The sequence below is a fragment of the Puma concolor genome, chromosome A3 (assembly GCF_028749965.1).
Source record: "Puma concolor isolate L17-30 chromosome A3, mPumCon1.1.hap2, whole genome shotgun sequence".
NCBI lineage: Eukaryota > Metazoa > Chordata > Mammalia > Carnivora > Felidae > Puma > Puma concolor.
In genome coordinates this window covers 32,449,872-32,471,603 of record NC_141669.1, presented here as the reverse complement: position 1 = coordinate 32,471,603, position 21,732 = coordinate 32,449,872, and the positions used below count along the sequence as shown (strand labels likewise).

At 36.7% G+C, this 21,732-nt stretch overlaps 1 protein-coding gene across 4 annotated transcripts in view; it reads left to right on the top strand.

Annotated features, from left to right (window-relative positions):
* MAP4K3 (mitogen-activated protein kinase kinase kinase kinase 3) overlaps positions 1-21,732 on the top strand; it is a 206,459-nt gene that overhangs the window by 100,907 nt on the left and 83,820 nt on the right. For 3 of the 4 annotated variants that reach the window (XR_015249002.1, XM_086700431.1, XM_086700432.1), the window contains exons 3-4: positions 5,665-5,755; positions 18,018-18,082. Coding sequence is in view for 3 of the 4 variants with exons in the window: in XM_086700431.1 (XP_086556557.1) it covers positions 5,665-5,755; positions 18,018-18,082 (156 nt within the window). In the remaining variant the exon portion in view is untranslated. The remainder of the gene's footprint in view (positions 1-5,664; positions 5,756-18,017; positions 18,083-21,732) is intronic. The other variant, XM_086700434.1, reaches the window with a different exon arrangement.

Sequence of the window (21,732 nt, the reverse complement as noted above, 5' to 3'; positions counted from 1 at the left end):
GTAGTTTCTAAGCACATTCTCACTTGTATCATATTTGCTGCTCAGTGTATGGTGGTGGTTGAATGTATTCTCAAGAAACACCACCTAAAGAGAATAACTGGGGGCACCTGGGTGGCTCAGTCAGTTGAGCATCTGTTGATTTGGGCTCAGGTCATGATCACAGGGTCATGGGGTTGAGCCCTACCTACATCGGGCTCCAGACTGAGCGTGGAGCCTGCTTCAGATTCTCTCCCCCCCCCCCTCTGCCCCTCTCCCCCTTAAAAAAAAAAAAAAAAAAAACTACTCATCTTTATCCAACTGTAAAGTGTTAGGTATTTTTACAAACGATGTATTGATTTATATATATATATATATATATATATATATATATATATATATATAGTTTCACAAATACATATATATGTACGTGTATGTATGTATATATATACATATATGTGCCTATATGTACATATATACACACACAAACACCTCATTACAGAGTTCTACACTAGAAGGTAAATCGTATCTATAACAAGTTGAGAAAACTTGTTTTTAAAAATCTTAAAAAAATGATAAAAGTATTTTAAATTCTAACTTGCTGTGTTAAATAACTGTTGATAATGCAGAGAATTATTTTATTATAATGACACTTGTCAAGACATTTCTGGAAAACCATCACAACTTATTAGGATTGTGAAGATGTCAAACACTTAGAAGAAAAACATAAAGATGACTGAAGGAAAATAAGAAAACAAAGAAACAAAATAGGATACAGGAAACAAAATAAGAACACCAAGGGAAATTGAGGATGCCTTGTAAACTTGTGTTTACTTCACAGGGAGCAGAACTAGGGAAATAGAATACACAGTTTACAGATAGACTTAAGACTTGGTTCTTTGAAGACACGAACATACTTGTCTCTTGGCTCACTTCCCAATGCAAGATAATCCTTAAATTTTCCTGGTTTGATTTTCAGATAAACTGTACTTCTGTTTAGTGTGAAGGGACATGTCAACTGCCTTCATACAACGACTTGGATGGAATTAGATCCATAAGCTGTTACACAGACCAAATGACATTGCTACCTCTTAACCAATAGTTCCATTTTTTTCATGTTTTATTTTTTTTGCATTTATTTATTTTGTTTTATTTATTTATTTTTAATATAACTTATTGTCAAATTGGTTTCCATACAACACCCACTGCTCATCCCAGCAGGTGCCCTCCTCAATGCCCATCACCCACTTTCCTCTTTCCCCCACCCCCCATCAACCTTCAAATGGATAAAGAAGATGTGGTTTATATATACAATGGAATACTACTTGGCAATGAGAAAGAATGAAATCTGGCCATTTGTAGCAACGTGGATGGAACTGGAGAGTATTATGCTAAGTGAAATAGTTCCGTTTTGACAGTTTCACAATATTTATCTGAACAGCAATATTTGTATAATTATATTACTGAATTCTTATTACAGTTTTATAAAAAAGTAAGTAGTTTATTAATTCAAAATGCTTGTGTTAATGTACTTTATAAAACATACACAGTTGACACCAGTGAAAATAACGAGGCATACCAAAAAAGCAGTTAGTTGGATATTTGACTTAAGTATTATTTTGTCAAAGAAAAAGTAAAGAATTTTATGAAATTTTGGAAATACAGTGATTGTCAGTTTGTATCTAAAAGGCAAGGAGGTATTAGGGATTCTGTGTTTTGTTGTAGTTTTCAGGGAAAGACCCACCTCCATGGCATTGAAGTCTCCTCGTTTGTTCTCACACGTCTGACTAAATATAGCTGTTTACAGGAAAGCATTGTATACCAAATAGAAATGTCTATAATCTGGTTCATTGTTATCTTTCATTGTATCTGTTCTTTATTAAATGGAAGAACTGAGTCTTTTTTTGTTAAAAAAAAAAAGTTTGTTAAAACTCTAAAACATTTGTGAAGCACCTACTACAGTTTGGACAACGTTTTTCGTAAATGGATGGTAATAATTCTATCAGCTTAGAATAATGTTGACTACTGTAATAACTAAACTAGAACATATGAATGGCTTAACATAATCAAGTTTATATAATAGTTCAGTGCAGATGTTCAAGTTGTTGGATGACTTTCTTCCTTTTAGTGACTCAGGGACCCAGACTTCTTGCAATTCCTGGGGCCTCACAGTGTCATGTAGTTTGCTGATAGGGAAATAAATCGTGCAACAAGGACACATTACTTTTGCTCAGTTTCCATTGGCAAGAACTAGTCCTTAGGCGCATCAGTGTTCACTGTGAAGGAAGTGTCATCTTTGACTAGATGATTGTCTCTCACCAATAACTTCTACACTGCGGAAGGAGAACACAGATTGAGAATGGCTAGCCAGCTCTGCCACAGTAATAATGTTGATAGTAATAATGTGTTAATTTCCTGTGGCTGCTGTAACAACTTACTACCAAACTTGACGGCTTGAAAAGCACACCTTTTTCTCTTAGAGTTCTGGAATTCTGAAATCCAGAGTGTGTTTCACTGGGTCAAGAGCCAAGTGTCAACAGGGCTGCACTCTCTCTGGAGACTCTAAGGGAGAATCTCTTTGCTTGCCTTTTCTAGCTTCTAGAGCCACATTCCTTGCACTCCTTAATTCTTGGCCTCTTCCTTCATCTTCAAAGCATAGCAACTTGCTTCTTGCCTTCTTATAGTCAAGTCTCCCTCTTCTTCCCTCTTACAAGGACACTTGTGATTCCACTTAGATGATCCAGAGAATTCAGGGTAATTTCCCCATCTCAAGATCCTTAATTTCATCACACTTGTAAAAACCCTTTTGCCATATACGGTCATATTGACAAGTTTTAAGGATTAGGACCCTTCTAGGGCCATTATTCAGCCTCCTGCAAATAGTTAACATTTATTGAACACAATGTGTGTCATGTTTATTTAGAGAAATTTACATGTCTTAGTTTCTGTTTTTCTGCCTGTTTATTCATGATCTGGTCTACTTACAGGTTTGCCTGTTTTTCTCAGTTATGGTTTTCTTTTCTTTTCTTTTCTTTTCTTTTCTTTTCTTTTCTTTTCTTTTCTTTTCTTTTCTTTTCTTTCCTTCCCCCCTTCCCCCTTCCCCCTTTTTCCTTTTCCTTGCCTTCTCTTTCTCTGCCATTTTTTTGGAAAATATATTCCTTACTTCAGTGTCTAAAATTTTACATAAAATCCTAGACTCTCAGAATTGGAAAGAATCTGTAGAAATTGTCTGGTATAACCATCCCAGTCTACAGTATCCAATTAAATGTGCTAGGATTTGGGATGGGGGTGCCTGTTAATTTATTCTTTGAAATATAGTTCTCTGGAGCTTTGATGAAAGCGCTTTAAATCTACTGTAAGGCTTCTTTGGATTACTGCTGTATTAAAACTCTGTTTTCTTTTTTTCCTACCCAAATCACCCTTTTTCAGTTACCTTTAAAAATCAAATCGTGGAGTTTTTTTTACTCCCCCCCCCCAAAATGTTGAATTTAACTCAGCCATTCTCCTAAGCACATAGAAATGACTTGATAAGAAAAAAGGAAGCACTTTGGGTTAACACCAGTTTCTGGGAAAGAGGGTAGTTGAAGACTTAAAGCCATTCACAGGTTTTTGTAAAACATGAGAGTAGCAAATAAGCAATTAATTATATAAAACATGGTAATAACTGGTTGAAATTAAACCAAAAGCAGCATTCTTGATTTAGTGTCAGCTTGTAGAGGAATTATGTGGCATTACAGATTCATTCAGGCAACAGTTCTATTGATCACATATTAGTGGCTATGGATACAAAGATGACTAAGACATAATCTTGTTCCAGAGGATGTGATATTCTAGTGAGAACGTAGACATGCACTGATGCAGTGTCATAAGGGCTATGATATGTGCAAAGATCACCATAGAAGATGTGATACAGTTGTGAGTAACAGAAACCACAACTCAGGGTAGCTTAAACAATACAAACAGGGAATTTATTGATCACGTGGAGGTATATCTGAAGCTTACAGAGTCAGATGAGGCTAGCTGCGGTGGCTCAGGCAAGCCTTCTTCCTTCCCCTGTTTTCCTGTTTCTCCTCAATGCTTTCTACAGATGAACTTTATTCTAAAGCTATCTCCCTTTGAGGTTGTAGAATGACTACCACCAGAACAATAGCTGTTATCCTCTGACCATCAAACTAGATCAACTTTGATCTCGTGTAAGCCCTTCACTGCTTTGGGGAAATGCGTAATTGAGAGGCAGGTGAAAAAGCAAAATTTAGAACTTTCAAAGTATTTAATATGTCCCTGAAATTTGGTATTAGTTTTATTTGGCTTTATTATTTCTAATTAGATTTTTAATTTATTGTTGCAAATTGGATTTTTCTTAATATGATGAATATCAGGAATTCTTAATGATGGGGAATAAAGTCAGAAGAGAATCCTAGTTCAGTGATTTTCTTCTGAAAATTTGGAAGCATATAAGTTTTCCGTTCTCCCTTTGGAGATCTTTAATTTTGTATTTACTTCATTGCAGAAATTAAGAATCTGACATACTGCCTTTTCTCTTTTATTTCTTCCCTTGTAACTGGGACAGTAGAGTGGGTTTTGACATTGGGTTCAAATGGTTCATGGCTAGGCTACTTCAAGTCTCAATTAGGTTTACAGTAGGAAACTGCCAAGGCAAGAAATGTCAGGGCTTGCCATAATGACCTCATATTTACAGTTTGAGCTGTAATTTAGGGAATCCGTTTCTTACTTTGCCACTAATATACATTGAAAATGAGGCTGTTCATAGTATATAAAGCTTTTAAAAACTGAAAGTAGTGCAAAGCTACTTTCATGTAGATGTAAGGACTACCATTTGTCCCTTCTACCTGGTCCCTGGTTCACCACATTTGCATTCACTGCAGTTCTCTTTCTATCACAAGTGTTCATTCAGGAGCCATACCATGCAACACTGCTATAGAATTGCCAGATCTTATTTTGGAGAATTTGGGCAAGAAGGGAGTGGAAGGAGATTATTTGCTAATAGTCTGACCAGGCTAAATACAATTCCATTCTGCATCTGAATATGGCTGGAACAAGGCAGTTGAATATAGGAGAAGCCTGTGTATGTGGGCCATCTGGTAACCCAGTGCTGCTAGAGGGTGGCTCTCTCAGCCAAGAGCCTGTGGAGGTATATTTGACACTCTTGGTGCATAAGGGTTCCTGCCCTAACTTAAAAAGAACTACTTCCTTGTGCTGTCATTATATTAAATGTTATTTGGTAATAAAGGAAAAAAGCTGTGTATGTTTTCTAGTGAATTATATGATGATTATGTCCAGTGTGTAATAGTAATAATAACAAATGTTTATATAGCACTTACTCTGTACCAGGCACCATTCTAAGCATTTTACACAAATTAGCCCATTTAATTTTTCCAACAGTCTTAGGACAAATTATTACTATTTCTATCCCCATTTTGCAGAGGAAGAAATTGGCACAGGTCAAGTAACTTGCTCAAATTAACACAGCTTAGTAAGGGACAGAGTTAGTATTTGAATCTAGATAGTCTGGGACCTGAGTTCACACTTTTAATCACTGTACTTTTTGTTAACTAAAGACTGAAAGTGTAATTAAATATAACATCAGTAACATTATTATGTTTTGAAACAAATTGACATTTTGAAACTTACCTACTAAATATTCGACATGCTTGTTTTTTATTCTAGGAGAAGATTTTGCAGTTGTACAGCAAGAAATTATTATGATGAAAGACTGTAAACACCCAAATATTGTTGCTTATTTTGGAAGCTATCTCAGGTACATTTTTGTTTCCCATCATCTAATACATTTAACAAAATAAAGTTAGCTCTAATAGCATGCTTTGTAGTTTTCTTCATGCTTTGAAGATAGGATATTTTTGTGTGAATGAAATTTTTATTTCTGACCTGTGTATGTTCATTCTGTAATCAATATCATAGTCTGATTTGTCTCTTGTACTCTTGGGAATTCTGGATGTGGTTTCAGTGAAGAAACTCACAAGTAAAAATGAACTTTTATGGTTAATCTTTGCGTGGTAGACCAGAGATCTAAATATGCCATTCTGTTGCCCCTTACTCACAGACTTGGGTATATTTAGAAAGTCAGGAGCATCTCTAACTGCTAGGTTTTTATTAGAAACTTTTTCTTTCTTTTATGCTTCTAGCTCAGGGTGTTGCATCATCCCTTCCCTTCATTTTGTCCAAAGGACTAGGAACTATAATTATTTCACTAACTTCTTATTTTCCCAGGTTGTAAAGTAAACTTACACTGTGAATTGCAGTCTCTTGCTTTGGTCTGGCAGGACCACGCTGGGTTCCCCAGGTCATAGTCCATAGGGGTTGACCTCAAGGTCAAATCCTGTTTTTCCATTTACTTCTCTGTGCAGTTGTGAGCTGAACTCTGTGACTGACTTGTTTTTAAGGTTCCTTCCAAAAGGAGGATTGACGAATGTTCTCTTCCTTATGTATTAAAAAACCCTTAATGTTTTATTCTGGTGGATGTACTTTGGGATATATAAGTAAGTAGCTTATCACAGCTTCCATTGTCATACGACCCAGGTATTAAAAAAACACTTCTCTCCTGATGTAGGCACAGCATATGGAAAAGACAGGGCAGTTCTGCCCCCTCTTTCCAGCTTGCGAAAAGCCAACCAAACCAGCTCTTCTTGATTCTAACCACTCTTGAACAGTTTTGATTGCCCCATCTTCATTAAGGTTGAAGAGTAGGTTTAGTGGAGATGTTAGTTTATGTAGGGACAGATACTACGACCAGGTCAATGACTATTATATATTTTGAATGAGTTCTATAACAGCCAATTTAAAACCACTTTAATGGTAAGTGGTTCAAATACCTAACACAATTTCTGATTCAGTTTTTATTTTATGGGCAGACCCAACACAGACAATTACTGTATCAGGTCAAAGAAACAATCTCTTAAAACTCAGTGAAGTTTGTGATAAAAATAATTGATTGCTGCTAATACGTTAAAATCATCACTTCAGGACAATTTGTTTTTTTACTGTTGTTGCTCCTAACAAAATGACCTACTTATACTCAGTTGGGAGAAGCATCACAAAATACTTTTCCCACCAAGGGCAAACAGGTCTTTGGTCTAAGAGTTTTTCTCAAACATGGTCTGAGTCATCAGGAACTATGGGACCATTCAAAGGCTAACCTATTATTCTGGGATAGCATTTATATGGCACCTTGGTCTTTCTGCCATCAAGACAATAGCATCTTTGGTGGTTAAGAGTTCTGGAGTCAGATCGTTTGGATTGGTTGAGTCCTGACTCCATCATTTATTAACTGTGTGCCTCACAGCAAATTACTTAACTACTCTGAGCCTCCATTTCCTCATCTATAAAATAGGAATAATAATAATAGATACAAGATGTGATAGCTACGAGGATAATGAGTAAAACACGTAGTGTTTCCAACAGTGATTAAAATAAAATAAATGCTCCATAAACATTAACTCCTATTACTACTACTGTTGCTGCTGTTACTATTACTATTTCTGAACTGTTTTTAAGTGTTATCATGTTAGTGCCTCATTTGATCTTTTCAGCAACACTATTACCAGTATTTCTCTATGGTACATACTATTTCCATTTTACAAATAAGATGCTTGAGAGAGTTCAACATCAAGTAATTAGTTTACAGTCCAATTTCAAGTTATTGACAGTAAGGTTCTACGTTCTTTCTGTAATACTGTGTTCATAGATCACATGACTTTTGACTTAGCCCTTTTGCTTCCTTGCCAAAAGAGCTGACCAAATAAACTTCTACCCCCACTCCCTCAGGTCCCTCCCATTGCCCCCCAAAAATCCTAACACTAAACTGGACATTTGACTGTGTTACTTAGGCAAGAGACTTCCCACACAGGTTAGGCAGCAAAACATTTGTTCTTGTTACCCCCAAAAGGTGAATTACTTATGAGTTTGTATCTAGTTTTGTTTATAAATCTTGGCTTTGGCTTGTAGCAAAATAGTGCAACTCTTTAGTAACATGTCCATTAACCTTCACTTTTAGACATGGTACAGGAGAGAGCCAGTTAGATTGTGCTTAACAAAAATTGTATTTACTTTAAAATTTTAGGAAATGTGTATTCTGACTATATGTTGAATGTCTTTTCTTTTTGAATTTTATTTATTTATTTTGAGAGAGAGTGTGGGGGGTGGGGGCGGTCAGAGAGAGAGAATCCCAAGCAGGGTCCATGCTGTCCGTGCAGAGACCCAGGGCTCTATCTCAGGAACAGTGAGATAATGGCCTGAGCCCAAATCAAGAGTTGGACGCTTAACTGACTGAGCCCCCCAGGCGCCCCTTGAATATCTTTTTTAAAGTAAACTTTTTGTTGGAGCATAAAATACATAGAGCAAGTGCACAAATTTATGTTTTGTGTATAGCTAGATGAAATTTTTAAAGGGGTTCTTTGAATCCAAATATAAGAATACAAAGAGCAAACTTGCCCCAAAACCAAAGTAAAACAGACAACATTAGAGTTATTTTTTTCAGTAGAGCTACCTGTGTTAGTGGAATTGTATGATCTAATGTAAGAAATACTGGTTTAAGTAGATGATTTTATTCTGTAGCTGGCATAGCTGATGAAAGTGATAGAAAAGCAAATGTAGTATAACATAGAACAGCAATTAATCTTCTCTTTCTCTACCTCTTTTTTTCTATAGAGATTTTTCCCTTCTTCCCTAATTAAAGTCCAGACTCCGTCAAATTTGGAGTGTGAAATACTAATGATTAGACTTGCAGGATGTTAGAGCTGGAAGGGACTAAGAGATCTTGTCACTAGTCCCACTCTTTTTACTGATGAGAAAGTGGGGTGCTGGATCAATGACTTCGTTAGGTCATCCAACTACTCATTGTTGGTGGTGGACTTAAACCAGATACCAGGTATGTACAGGTACCTGGTTGGCTATCTTTTTGGTATTGTATAGTACTCAGCCTAGGAAGGCCAGATTTAGTCTTAAAGGGAACATGGTTTCTTGGATTTCTTCTCATTATTGAATGATTTTACAAAAGGCAGGGAGCTTATTTTTTTAAAACTTGATACAAACCCCCTAAAATGTGTACTATTCTTAGCAACTTTCTTCCTTGTATTTTATTGCCATTATAGCCTATTACAACAAATTTAGACCAAAATAATGAGGAAATTGAGCTAGTGTGGTTTTACCATTAATAAATTTCCCCTTCAGGGAATCAGCCTTATCCTATGAATTTACTGAATAGATGACCAGCATGTAATTAAGTTCAGAAGCCTGTTTTATAACAGGGTAGCCATCCTCATTTCCTGAAGAAATACAGAAACGGAGCTGCTAAAAAACAGAGTATCTTATGTTATTCTTAATAGGACATTCTCTGTTCCTCTCTTCAATATCATTAAAAGCCTATGTTTATTAAGTACTTAAGTACATATACTGTACAATGAGAACTGGATGGACAAAACTTCTCTCTGCAGTTTAAAAAAGTAAATAGTCCTGATTTGGTGTAGATTTTTATTTGTATATTTGTGTGTGTTCCTAAAACAACAGAGTTAAGTAATCATAGACCTATTCTTTAATCCTAGTAGAGCTTAACTATTGCTTCTTTTAAGTAAATAATGACTCTTTAGGTCCCTTCTAAGCATTCCTAGCCCAGCATATCCTTTCATAATATATTTAAAAAATTGAGATACTTCTCTCCAGTTTGAACTCTTAAAGTTGAGGTTGAAAAACAGCAAATGCTCCTCAAAAAATAAGCCAATAGATTAGATCCATGCAGTAAAAAATACTAATTTGGATCAGAGATTTTAAACCTTTGAAATCAAGAATACGAGTTTCAATGAGCAGAATTTATCACATAATAATAACATACTTGTAAATCACCACCATTAACAAAGTTTTTACATTTCTTTGGATGTATAGAGTGCTGTATTGGGTTCTAGATATGTAAAGACAGATAAAACATAATTCTTGCCTTTAAGGAGTTTATAATCTAATAGAAGAAATACTCATGAGCAAATAATTGCAACATAGTATGCTAGGTACAATAATAATTTCCACATAAGACGTAAAGTGTAAAGACGGTAGAAAATCTGATTTTGTCAGAGTAAGGGAATCAGAGAAAGCTGTGTGAATGATATGATTCCTAAATGTTGGGTGTTAAAGTGTTAGTAGGCATTTACTGTAGCATCTAATGTGTGGAGAAAAGTATAACTTCTGGCAAAGGAAATGCATGCGTGAAAATACCATGAACTACTCAGGAGGCAACTAATAGTTTCATACTAGAGCTTAAAGGGTAAGTCTGTAGTTGCAGTAGGTAAGGCCATGGAGGTTTGGCAAAGAAAGGCATCTTTTATCCCTTAATTAGGACCTGTAGGTATTGAGCATACTTGTTAAAGGTTTGAACACAGAGTACAGAGTAGTGTATCTGTGGCGGATGGACCTGGTGTGTGGGGGATTGAGACAGTGAGGATGTTCGTTTTATTATAGTGTGAATGTCATAACCCAGGAAAGAGATGTTTGTCCCTTGAGTTATATCGAAACTGGAAGAAATTTTTTTCTAGAGCTAGAGGTGGGACTGGGGAGGGAACTTAATAACTGGAAATGCTTTTTTGAATGCTCACACTATGGAAATAAAGATTATCGTTAAGTTCATTTTAATTTGTACCTAGCTACCCTCTTTTTTTAAAAAAGGAAACTTTTAATTTTGGAATGTATTAGATTTACATAAAAGTTGCAAAGATAGTACGAAGAGTTCTGTCAGTATTCCCTATTGCTAACATCTTACATAATCCTGGTACATTTGTCAAAACTAAGAAATCAACATTGGTACCATACTATTAGCCAAACTAAGGTACTTCCTATTAATTTCACCAGTTTTCCACTAATGTTCCTATTTTGTTTTTAGTTTTCTAGTTATACTGATACAAACATTTGTTTCCTTCAAGTGCAACCAGAGTAGTAGTAACAGCAGTTACTTCACATGCTGGCTAGGGTAATTAGCAGTGTCCCGGCCTCTACTAGATGCCAGTAACACCTTCCCAGTTAGGACAACCCGAAATGTCTTTGATAAGCCAAATATGCCTTTGGGGACAAAATCACCCCCGTTGAGAACCACTGCTTTAGGAAGAAAATTTGGTGGAACTCTCTTATGAGATGCCTCCTTATACCAGAATTGCTAGGGTGTTTTCTAGGAACATTAGTTCTGAGGGATGCTAGTACGTGATTTGAAAACAAGGGGTCTATGGAAAAAATAATTTGGGGAAGTAGTGAACTAAACAAAATTAAAGAAGTTTTCTTGCTTTTTCCTCTTCCCTCTCTCCTCTGCTTTTTTTAAAATCCCATTCTTCCTCCTACCCTTTCTCCACTTCCTAACTTCCTCCATCCCCATTCTTCCTTTCTTCCGTCTCTTCCTTCTCCTCTCTCCACCTGTTCCTCCTTCCCTTCTCCCAGCTACCCCTGCCTCACTGCATGATTTCTCAGAGCCTTTAACATATCCGTGGCATTGTTAATTTCCAAGAGAAGACTATATAGTATGTGACATTCCTAAAACTGGTTTAAGTGCACATTGATTTTTTTTTTTTTTATGGTAAGCATACTTCACATAGGATTGCTGTCTGCTCACCCATTCTTTGGAAATTAGTAGGTTGAACTGGGGGTTGTTAGGTATAACTATAGAGAAATAGGTCAGCTTGTATCCCCGAATACAGAACTACCCTTCATTGTTAAAGGGGAAGTAGATAGATGAATTACCTATAACTTTTTGGAATGCAGTAAATTTTGTCTGTTTGAAAATGCACCAAAATATTTTAAATTCAGTTCACATTAAATAAAGTTATCCTATATTAAAACAACTAGCAGTTATTAAACTTTTTCTTTTTCACATTGAAAGTTATGATTAGGAGTTGAATTATTTTGCTGAATATACTGGAGTAGTTATTGTGAAATGTTTTGTTCAGCAGGATAACCCACAGTTAAGTACAGGGATCAGCAGACTGCAGTATCGGGGCATGGCCAGCTGTCCCATCCCAGGGAGAATGATTTGGTATGCCAGTTTCTAGCAGACATTCTAGAGCTGTGGATTCTTGGTGATCTTGCTCACATTTTCTTTTACTTTTTAAATTATGTTATATTTGGGCAAAATATATAAATCCACAATGTTTAATCAGTTTTAAGTCAGTGATGTGTTACAAAGTGTGGGAAGATTGGGGTGCCTTGGGTGGCTGGTCAGTTAAGCACCCGTCTTCGGCTCAGGTCATGATCTGGCAGTTTGTGAGTTCAAGCCCTGCTTTGGGCTCTGTGCTGACAGCTCAGGGCTTGGAGCCTGCTTCAGATTCTGGGTGTCTCTCTCTCTCTCTCTCTCTCTCTCTCTCTCTCTCTGTTCCTTCCCAGCTCCCGTTCCGTACCTCCCTTCCGTTTCCGTCTCCCTCTCTCTCTCTCAAAAATAAAGATTAAAAAAAAATTTTTTTTAAAGTATGTTTTAGAAATTGTAAGATTTTTAGCTCAGTGAAATAATTAGAATGTTAATTCCTATATGCTCTAGTAAACATTGAACTAGAAGATTAAAATTTCCCTCCCTTTACTTATTTTTCTATTCCTTATAGAAAGAGAACTTTACAGAATAAGAGAAAAGAATTACAAGAAAATTTATCGTGATACCTTGAGTATTTACCTTGGTGGTTAATTGTTTCAATTCAGATATCTAGGGACAAAGATTTTAGTATTTATTGGCCTGCATGAAATGGGCCAAGTGAGTCAAGTCCTTTCCTATTAGGCAGATGGCTTGGTAAATGACCAAAAAAGTAGATGCAGATTTGTCTTCTCAAGAAGGGCATTCATGGAACAGATGGAAGTACTTTTTCTAAAAGATTCTGAATATTCAGCCTTTCTGATAATACCAGACTTAACTAAATATATTTTAGACATCTTAAAAAGTAAAGTATATATATAGTATATATAGTTTTTAAATCATTATTTATTTTCCTTTGTAAGTTTGGAAAGTAATTTTACGTAGAATGACTAGAAAATTGTTTTAAGCAGGATTGGGAAGGGGGATAGACCAGTGTCAAATAGAGGATGGTGTAATACTGAAATATGTAAAAAAGTGGAGAACTAATTTCTTTTGTCCCTTTTCTCTACTGAGGAGAATTGTTTTCCAATTGGAAAGGGTAGGAAAATCATTATGAAGAAGGGATTGAAGCAGGAGATAGATGAGGAGATAATTGTAGAGCAGCTAGATACTTTAAATGAATCTGAGCTTTGAGACTTATATAAAAATTATATCTTATTACAGTGAAAAGTTATCAGATGGGATTGTTATCCACTATCAGTGAGTGTCTTTTGACAGATAGAAGAGGTACCAAAAGATTAGTGGTCAGCAATGACCAATTTGCAAAGGAAAGGAAAAACAAATTTCTGGAAAATTGTTAACCTTGATGTCCACCATCAGCCCCAGCAAACCTCTAGAATAAATTATTAATCAGATAATTAGTGAACATTCATAAGAAAGAAGTGGTGATTATTGTGACTTTAGTAAGAAGTCAAGTCATCAGTCCCATCTCTCTTTTTTAAATGTTTATTTTGAGAGTATGAGCAGGGGAGGGGCAGAGAGGGAGGACAGAGGATCTGAAGCAGGTTCCAAGCTGACAGCACAGAGCCCAATGCGGGTCTCAGACTCACAAACCATGAGATCACGACCTGAGCTGAAGTCTGATGCTTAACCAACTGAGCCACCCAGGTGCCCCTCTTTTTTTTTCCCCTTAAAAAAGAAAATGCCAATTTTATGTGTTTATATTGTCACTGAGTTCCAGAGCAACTTAAGGTGACTTACAAAAATAGACTACAAGATGAATTGTAACAAAAGGAATAGAAAATAGCTTACATTTATTGGGCTTATATTCTGGGCCCTTTTCTAAGCAATTTACATGTTACTTTATTCTGAGCCGACCCAGAACAACCATTCACCCAGTTTTTGTAAGATATGTAAGAACCCCTGCTACTTGTCCTGTAAATGCTTATGTCAGGTATTTTACATGAAAGATTCATTTAGGACAGATGTGAAAATATTTTAGAGCAGTGGTTCCCAAACATTTTGCTATTAGAACCCCTTTTATTTTACACTCTGAAAACTTATTGAGTACCACAAGGAGCTTTTGTTTATGTGAGATTTAACAAATAAAGACAAAGTCCTATGCATAGTTTTAATGAACCAGATAAACAAATGTGAAGCTGGAGAATCATCTGACTCCTTTTTAACATAAAAAAGATCCAGAGGTTTTAGTTAACTTCAAACTTAAAATCAGAGGTTTTAGAGCAGTTGCTAAGAACCTGAAGATAGCCTTTAGCCCAGTTAATAGAAATATAAGTGTTCAAATAAAGGAGATAATTGTTGATTCTCAAGGGTAATTAGACTTCTCCCTGTGTTGCAATCACCAGCCATAAATGCCTTCATCCTTTTGAATAAGACATCCATCTGCCAGCCCCGGGCATGTATTCTGAGAGTTAGTAAAACCAGACCACTGGGCAGCTAGCTCATACTTCACCATCCATTGCCATGTCATGCCTCAGTTTCATTGGTCTGTGGACCACCTGTGAATTTTAGATACCAGAGTGACTTCAGATTTCTTCTTCCGGTCCTCACTATGTCAGCTTTGCCTCTAAAATCATGGTATTTTTTTCACTGTGTACTGATGTTCATGCTCGGATCCTTGTGTTCCCTGTTACATGCTGCATGGTGCATCGTACTCAACCACGTCCACTCTCCTTGTAGGTCTGGTTAATCTCTCACCACCACCATGTGTGATCTATGTCTGATAACAACTCCACTTTTTTAATGTTTATTTATTTTAGAGACAGAGAGACAGAGCACGGGTGGGGTCAGGGCAGAGAGAGGGGGAGACAGAATCTGAAATAGGCTCCAGGCTCTGAGCTGTCAGCACAGAGCCCAACACAGGGCTGAAACCCACGAACCATGAGATTGTGACCTGAGCCAAAGTCAGACACTCAATCAGCTGAGCCACCCAGGCGCCCCGGCAACTCCACTTTGTATGCAACACTTAGAATAGTACTTGATTCTGGATGCTACATTTTAAAAGACATTGACAAAGTAGAGACCATCCAGATGAAGGTAACTGAACTGAGGAGTTTATAAACCAAGCATTGTTTTACAGTGTCACCCCACCTATTCTAGCTTCCTTTCCTGCCATTGTCTCTTCAGGTAGTCTGCGTTTGATTCACATTAAATTACCCATAGTCTTTCAAGTGTAGCATCTTCTTTCAAATTTTCATTCTCTGAGCAGGCCCCTTCCCTGTCTCTCAGTGTTGAATTCCTACTTTAACTTCAAGACACAACAAATGATATCTCCTCCCTAAAATTTCCCTTGACTTTCCTAGATATTCTTACCTCTGGGTTCTCACAGAATGTTATTCATGCCTGGATTGTGTACTTAATCAAATTACAGTCTAATCCAGGGATCAGCACACCTTTTCTGTAAAGAACCATATGGTAAATATTTTAGGCTTTGTCTGTTTCTCTGTCACAGCTACTCAATTACACTGCTTTAGTACAAAAGTAGCCATAAGTGAGTGTCACTGTGTTTCAATCAAACTTTATATGGACACTAAAATTTGAACTTTGTATAATTGTCATGTGTCAAGAAAAATTCTTCTTTTGATTTTTGCCCCCAACCATTTAAAAATATAAAAACCGAAGCAGGAAAGAGTATCCAATGGAAAAAAGACAGTCTCTTCAGCAAATGTACTCGAAGAACTGGACAGCGACATGCTGAAGAATAAAACTAGACCACTTTCTTACCCGTAACACAAAAATTAATTCAAAATGGATGAAAGACCTAAATGTGAGACAAGAAACCATCAAAATCCTACAGGAGAAAACAGGCAGCAACCTCTTTGACTTCGGCCATAGCAACTTCTTACTTGACATGTCTCCAGAGGCGAGGGAAATAAAAGCAAAAATGAACTATTGGGACCTCATCAAGATAAAAAGCTTCTGTACAGCATAGGAAACAGACACCAAAACTAAAAGGCAACCAACAGAATGGGAGAAGATATTTGCAAATGACATATCATATAAAGGGTTAGTACCAAAATCTATAAAAAACTTAGCAAACTCAACACCCAAAAAACCAAATAATCCAATGAAGAAATGGGCAAAAGACAGGAATTGACACTTTTCCAAAGAGGACATCCAAGCGGCTAACAGATACCTGAAAAGATGCTCAACATCACTCATCAGCAGGGAAATACAAATCAAAATCACAATGAGATACCACCTCACAGTTGTCAGAATGGCTAACATTAACAACTCAGGCAACATCAGATGTTGGCGAGGATGAGGAGAAAGGGAAACCCTTTTGCACTGTTGGTGGAAATGCAAACTGGTGCAGCCATTCTGGAAAACAGTGTGGAGGTTCCTCAAAAAATTAAAAGTAGAACTACCCTACGACCCAGCATTGCACCAATAGGTATTTATCCAAAGGCTACAAAAATGCCTATTTGAAGGAGCACATGCACCCCAATGTTTATGGCAGTGCTGTCAACAGTAGCCAAAGTATGCAAAGAGGCCAAATGTCCATTGGCTGATGAATGGATAAAGAAGTTGTGTGTGTGTGTGTACACACACACACACACACACACACACACACGAATATTACTTGGCCATCAAAAAATGAAATCTTGCCATTTGCAACAGCATGGATGGAAGTAGAGTGTATTATGCTAAGCGAAATAAGTCATGGGAAGACAAATACATGATTTCACTCATGTGGAATTTGAGAAACTTAACAGATGAACATAGGGGAAGAGGAGGAAAAATAAAATAAAAACGGAGAGGGAGGCAAACCATAGGAGACTCTTAAATACAGAGAACAAACTGAGGGTTGCTGGAGGAGAGGTGGGTGGGGGATGGGTTAAATGGGTGATGGGCATTAAGGAGGGCATATGTTGGGATGAGTACTGGGTGTCTGTCATATGTAAGAGATGAATCACTGGTTTCTACTCCTGAAGCTAAGACTGCGCTGTATGTTAACTAACTTGAATTTAAATTAAAACACGCACATATATATACACACATATATTCATATACATACATATAGATGTGTGTGTGTATACACATAAACCGTTCTTAGTTCCTGGGCTGTACAAATCAGACAGTAGGCTAGATTCGGCCCACTGGCCAGAGTTGCTGACTCTTGATCTAATCAATTTGTTTATTTTTTTCAGTCACTCTTGTATTCATTCATTTATGAAATAAATATTCATTTGCTGGCTCTTCTAAGCACTGTGAATGCAGTGGGGAGAGAGACAGACATGTTAAGGTAGAATCTTCTGTGTTCAACTGAGCTTGCTGGGTTCAGAGACTTTCTATTCCATCTCTGCCCCCTGAGAATAGTATATTTCCTGGTACATTGTGAGATGAAGTTGTGATTGAACAAGGAATAAGCTATCAAATCTTTGCTAATTATTTCTCTTGTGACTGTGATTATGATATCTTAATTGAGTGTGAGAGGGAAATGCTATATAAAGACAGGTAAGTGATAAATTTTAACAGATTGTTTTGGAAAGACCTTTTTTTACTAGATGTGATGGTAAAATTTGCATTTTGTCTGTTTTGTTGATGATAGCACTATTAATGTGATATGCTTTGAGATGTATTGCCATTCTGTGATGAATCTTCTACATAGTTTTTGGTCTGAGCATTTTAACTAACATTTAACTTCTATAATACTGTCTTGGAGTAGGTAGGTAAACTGGGAGGGGGAGGAAAAGTTTTTAACTAGAGGGAATTTTGTTTGGATGTGTCTGACATTTTTATATCCTACAAATGGTCTATTTTAAGGATTAAAACCTTGGATTGAGTTATAACAACACATTATATTAATTCTTTTACTCATAGAGATTAACTAGCTTTTTTTCTTAGCACATTGAATTTATGTGGTTTTTCAAGGTTATAGCATACAACCTTAAAGTACTTGTTACCTCAGATCATTTTCATCATGAAAATGTGATACATGTTTATATTCTCTTTATAGGCGAGATAAACTTTGGATATGCATGGAGTTTTGTGGAGGTGGTTCTTTACAGGATATTTATCATGGTAAGACAAAAGTTATGTTTTATAGAGATTAAGTAGAGTTTCTTAAAATATAGTTATTAAAGCATTAATGTTTTCAGGAGAGAAAACTAATGTTTTATTATTATTTAGATATGTAAAAGAATGTAAGATATATATGGATGAGGGGCGCCTGGGTGGCGCAGTCGGTTAAGCGTCCGACTTCAGCCAGGTCACGATCTCGCGGTCCGTGAGTTCGAGCCCCGCGTCGGGCTCTGAGCTGATGGCCCAGAGCCTGGAGCCTGTTTCCGATTCTGTGTCTCCCTCTCTCTCTGCCCCTCCCCCGTTCATGCTCTGTCTCTCTCTGTCCCAAAAATAAATAAACGTTGAAAAAAAAAAAAAAATTTAAAAAAAAAAAAAAAAGATATATATGGATGAAAGGAGCATTTGCTTTATAAGTTACAAAATTATAGGCAGTTGAATTCGTTGCTATTTCTAAAGAAGGCATATTATATATAGTTTCAGGGGGCCTGGGTGGTTCAGTTGTTTAAGTATCCAACTCTGGATTTCAGCTCAGGCCATGATCTCATAGTTCGTGGGATCGAGCCCTGCATGGGGCTCTGCACTGACAGTGTGGAGCCTGCTTGGAATGCTCTCTCTCCCTTGCTCAGCCACTCCCCTGCTCATGCTCTCTCTCTCTCTCTCTCTCTCTCTCTCTCTCTCTCAAAATAAATAAACAAAATTTCAAACTCAAGCTTGTAAATAACATGTAAAAAAGGCCTTGATGGTTAACGCTAAGCCAAAAGAATATCTAGTTAATACACGCGTGGTATTAATACAAAGATCATTGATTTGCTCTTGTGTATTCAAGAAGCATCAATTAAATTGTTTACTTTTTAAAAATACTAGATTCTGGGGAATTAAAAATTATTAAAACTTTTTGGGGTGCCTTCGTGGCTCAGTTGGTTAAGCATCCGACTTCAGCTCAGGTCATGATCTCACTGTTGGTGAGTTCGAGCCCCACGTCAGGCTTTGTGCTAACAGCTCAGAGCCTGGAGCCTCCTTTGGATTCTGTGTCTCCCTCTCTCTCTCTGCACCTCCCTCATTCACATTCTGTCTCTGTCTCTCAGAAATAAATAAACATTAATAAAAATGTTTAAAAATTATTAAAACTTTTTTATTGAGATTTCAGTGGAGTATGTAAGAAAGACTTGTAAAGTAAAATAACAGCGTTTACTGTCTTTTCTTTCTCTCCCTGTCCTGTTCTGTTTCTGTTAATGGGTTATTGTCACAAGCTGCAGAGTTTATTCTTTTACTAGAGATGTGCTTTTTAAAGATTAATGTAAAGTAATGTCTTAATAAGTCAGATGTCAATTTTATGAGAAAATATTTTGGAAAAGGTTGCATTTTTCTTTATATGGGATTTTGGCTCAGATTTTCCCGTTAGGGCCTCTTAAGTAATTTTGAAGGTTGATTGTAATAAAACAGATGTTAACAGACTGTTTGGGTAGGAATTTTACTGTCTCCATCTCACTTCACTTTACTGTATCTTCTTGGTATACATTTTACTTTTACCATAAAGATTGACATAATAGTATTTTAAAGTACTGCTAACTACAGTTGGAATAGGAAAAAGGAAATGATAGATTTTCTGGAATTGTTTTTGAAGGCTTAATGAGGAAAATGGGTTTTCAATTGATGCATAAACTTTGGGTAGAAAGAAGAGGTACAAGTACATTCTAGGAGGTGAAACAGCAGTACGGTGATGTGAAGGTGTGACGGGTAACATCACTCTTATTGATGTGGGGGATGTATTTGGGGGATGGGGTCAGATACAGAGAGACTTGAAAGCCAGATGGAAGAACATGAGAACATTTCTGCTTTATGAAAAGTTCTTTCTTTTCTGAGTATATTTTGTATTAAGTACAACTGTTCTTTATATGTGAGAAACTTTTTTATTAATGACATTTTGATTTCAAAGATTCAGTGAAAAGTGAGACGTATGTGGCATTATTTTGCATTGTAGAACACACAGTATGTCTGGAAGCTTGTGATTTCTTCCGAAGTCAAAAAGCTATTTCCCTTTTTGTTGTCTTAATTTGGACTAATTTGTCTACTATTTTTTCTCATACTTACTCATTTAATTTCCTTCATCCTAAAGTTCTGGTCTAGGTCTTCTAGTGGTTGAACTCTCAGTGTTTGGCCCTCACCCTTCACTTGTCGTGTAAGAGACATAGACAGATATTTGCTGTCAGCATTGTCTTCTAGCTTTTATAGTTTTTCTGTAGTATCTTCTTCTCTCACTATACATTGATCCTTTTCAGGCAACCTTTTTCTAATTGGTTTTAAGATTTTTTTTTTCTCTTAATTTATGGTGTTTTTAGTATCTAAATACGGATTTGCATTGCCTTTTTTTGCTTAGGTCTTAAAGTGCTTACCTCAGAGGATTTCACTTATTCATCAAGCGTGGACAATTATCAGTAATTCTGTCTTCAAAAATCTTTTCTACCTCAGTCTCTCTGATCTCTCCTTTAAAATTTCAATTAGATATACATTAAATCTTCTCTGTGTCTCTTAAACTCAACCTTGTATTTTGCACTGTTTAATCCTTCAGTAGAGCACTGAGGATACTCATAACCCTCCTATAGTATATGGATTTACAGCTGTGATTAGTACATGCATAAGGTTTTAATTTTTGGTGACTGTATTTTTCATTTCTAGAAATTACTTGGTTCTATTTCAAGTCTCCTTCATTTAGAAAAATTTTTTAACGTTTTTATTTATTTTTGAGAGACAGAATATGAGCAGGGGAGGGGCAGAGAGGAAGGGAGACACGGAATCCAAAGCAGGCTCCAGGCTCTGAGCTGTCAGCACAGAGCTCGACACCAGGCTCGAACTTGGGAACCGTGAGATCATGACCTGAGCTGAAGTTAGACTCTCAACCTACTGAGCCAGCCAGGTGCCCCTCCCTTCATTTTATATTTGTGTCTTATTCTCTTGTAATTTTTCATTCATTCTTTTATGACCTCAGTTTTAAGCGTCCCTTTCTTAAGCCTTTCTCCAATTGTCAAGTAGTTCCACCAGATAGTATGTATGCATGGCCTTAGGCATCTCTTCTGCTTTCTTCAGGAAGAAGCAAGAGGACCAGTTTAGTTACGGAAATAGTTTTGTCGTGATTGTTGTTATTTCCATTTCAGCCAAACGTTGGAAGTAACAAAGTAATATGGATTTGTTAATATTGATTGATTTAAACTGATCAGCTGGGTCAACGGGAGAAATGATCGTTTGCAATGCCCTGAGTATTCTCAAATGTACATGCGAGGGATTTACATGATTATACAAAGAACCCCAGACCCTGTCTCTCTATTCACTCTTGACTGCACCCTGACTTCTACCAAATGACCTCCTCGTGGAGATGTGTGTACTCCTCTTCGGGTAGTCTGCAGCGCTCTCTGCTTACACAGCCACATAAGATATATACCTGTATTTCTCTTTCTCTTCTCTCCTCTCTCTTTTATCACATTGTCCTTCTGTGGGAGTAGTGTAATAACTTGGGTTACCTTATCTAGTAAAAGAGAAAGTTCTTCTTTTCTAATAACCCTAATGCTTGTGGGGTTTTGCTTTTTTTATAGGTATCTACAAACCATATTGATCTGTCTTGCAAAATTTGTAAAGAACTTGCCCTTTTTTGGGTA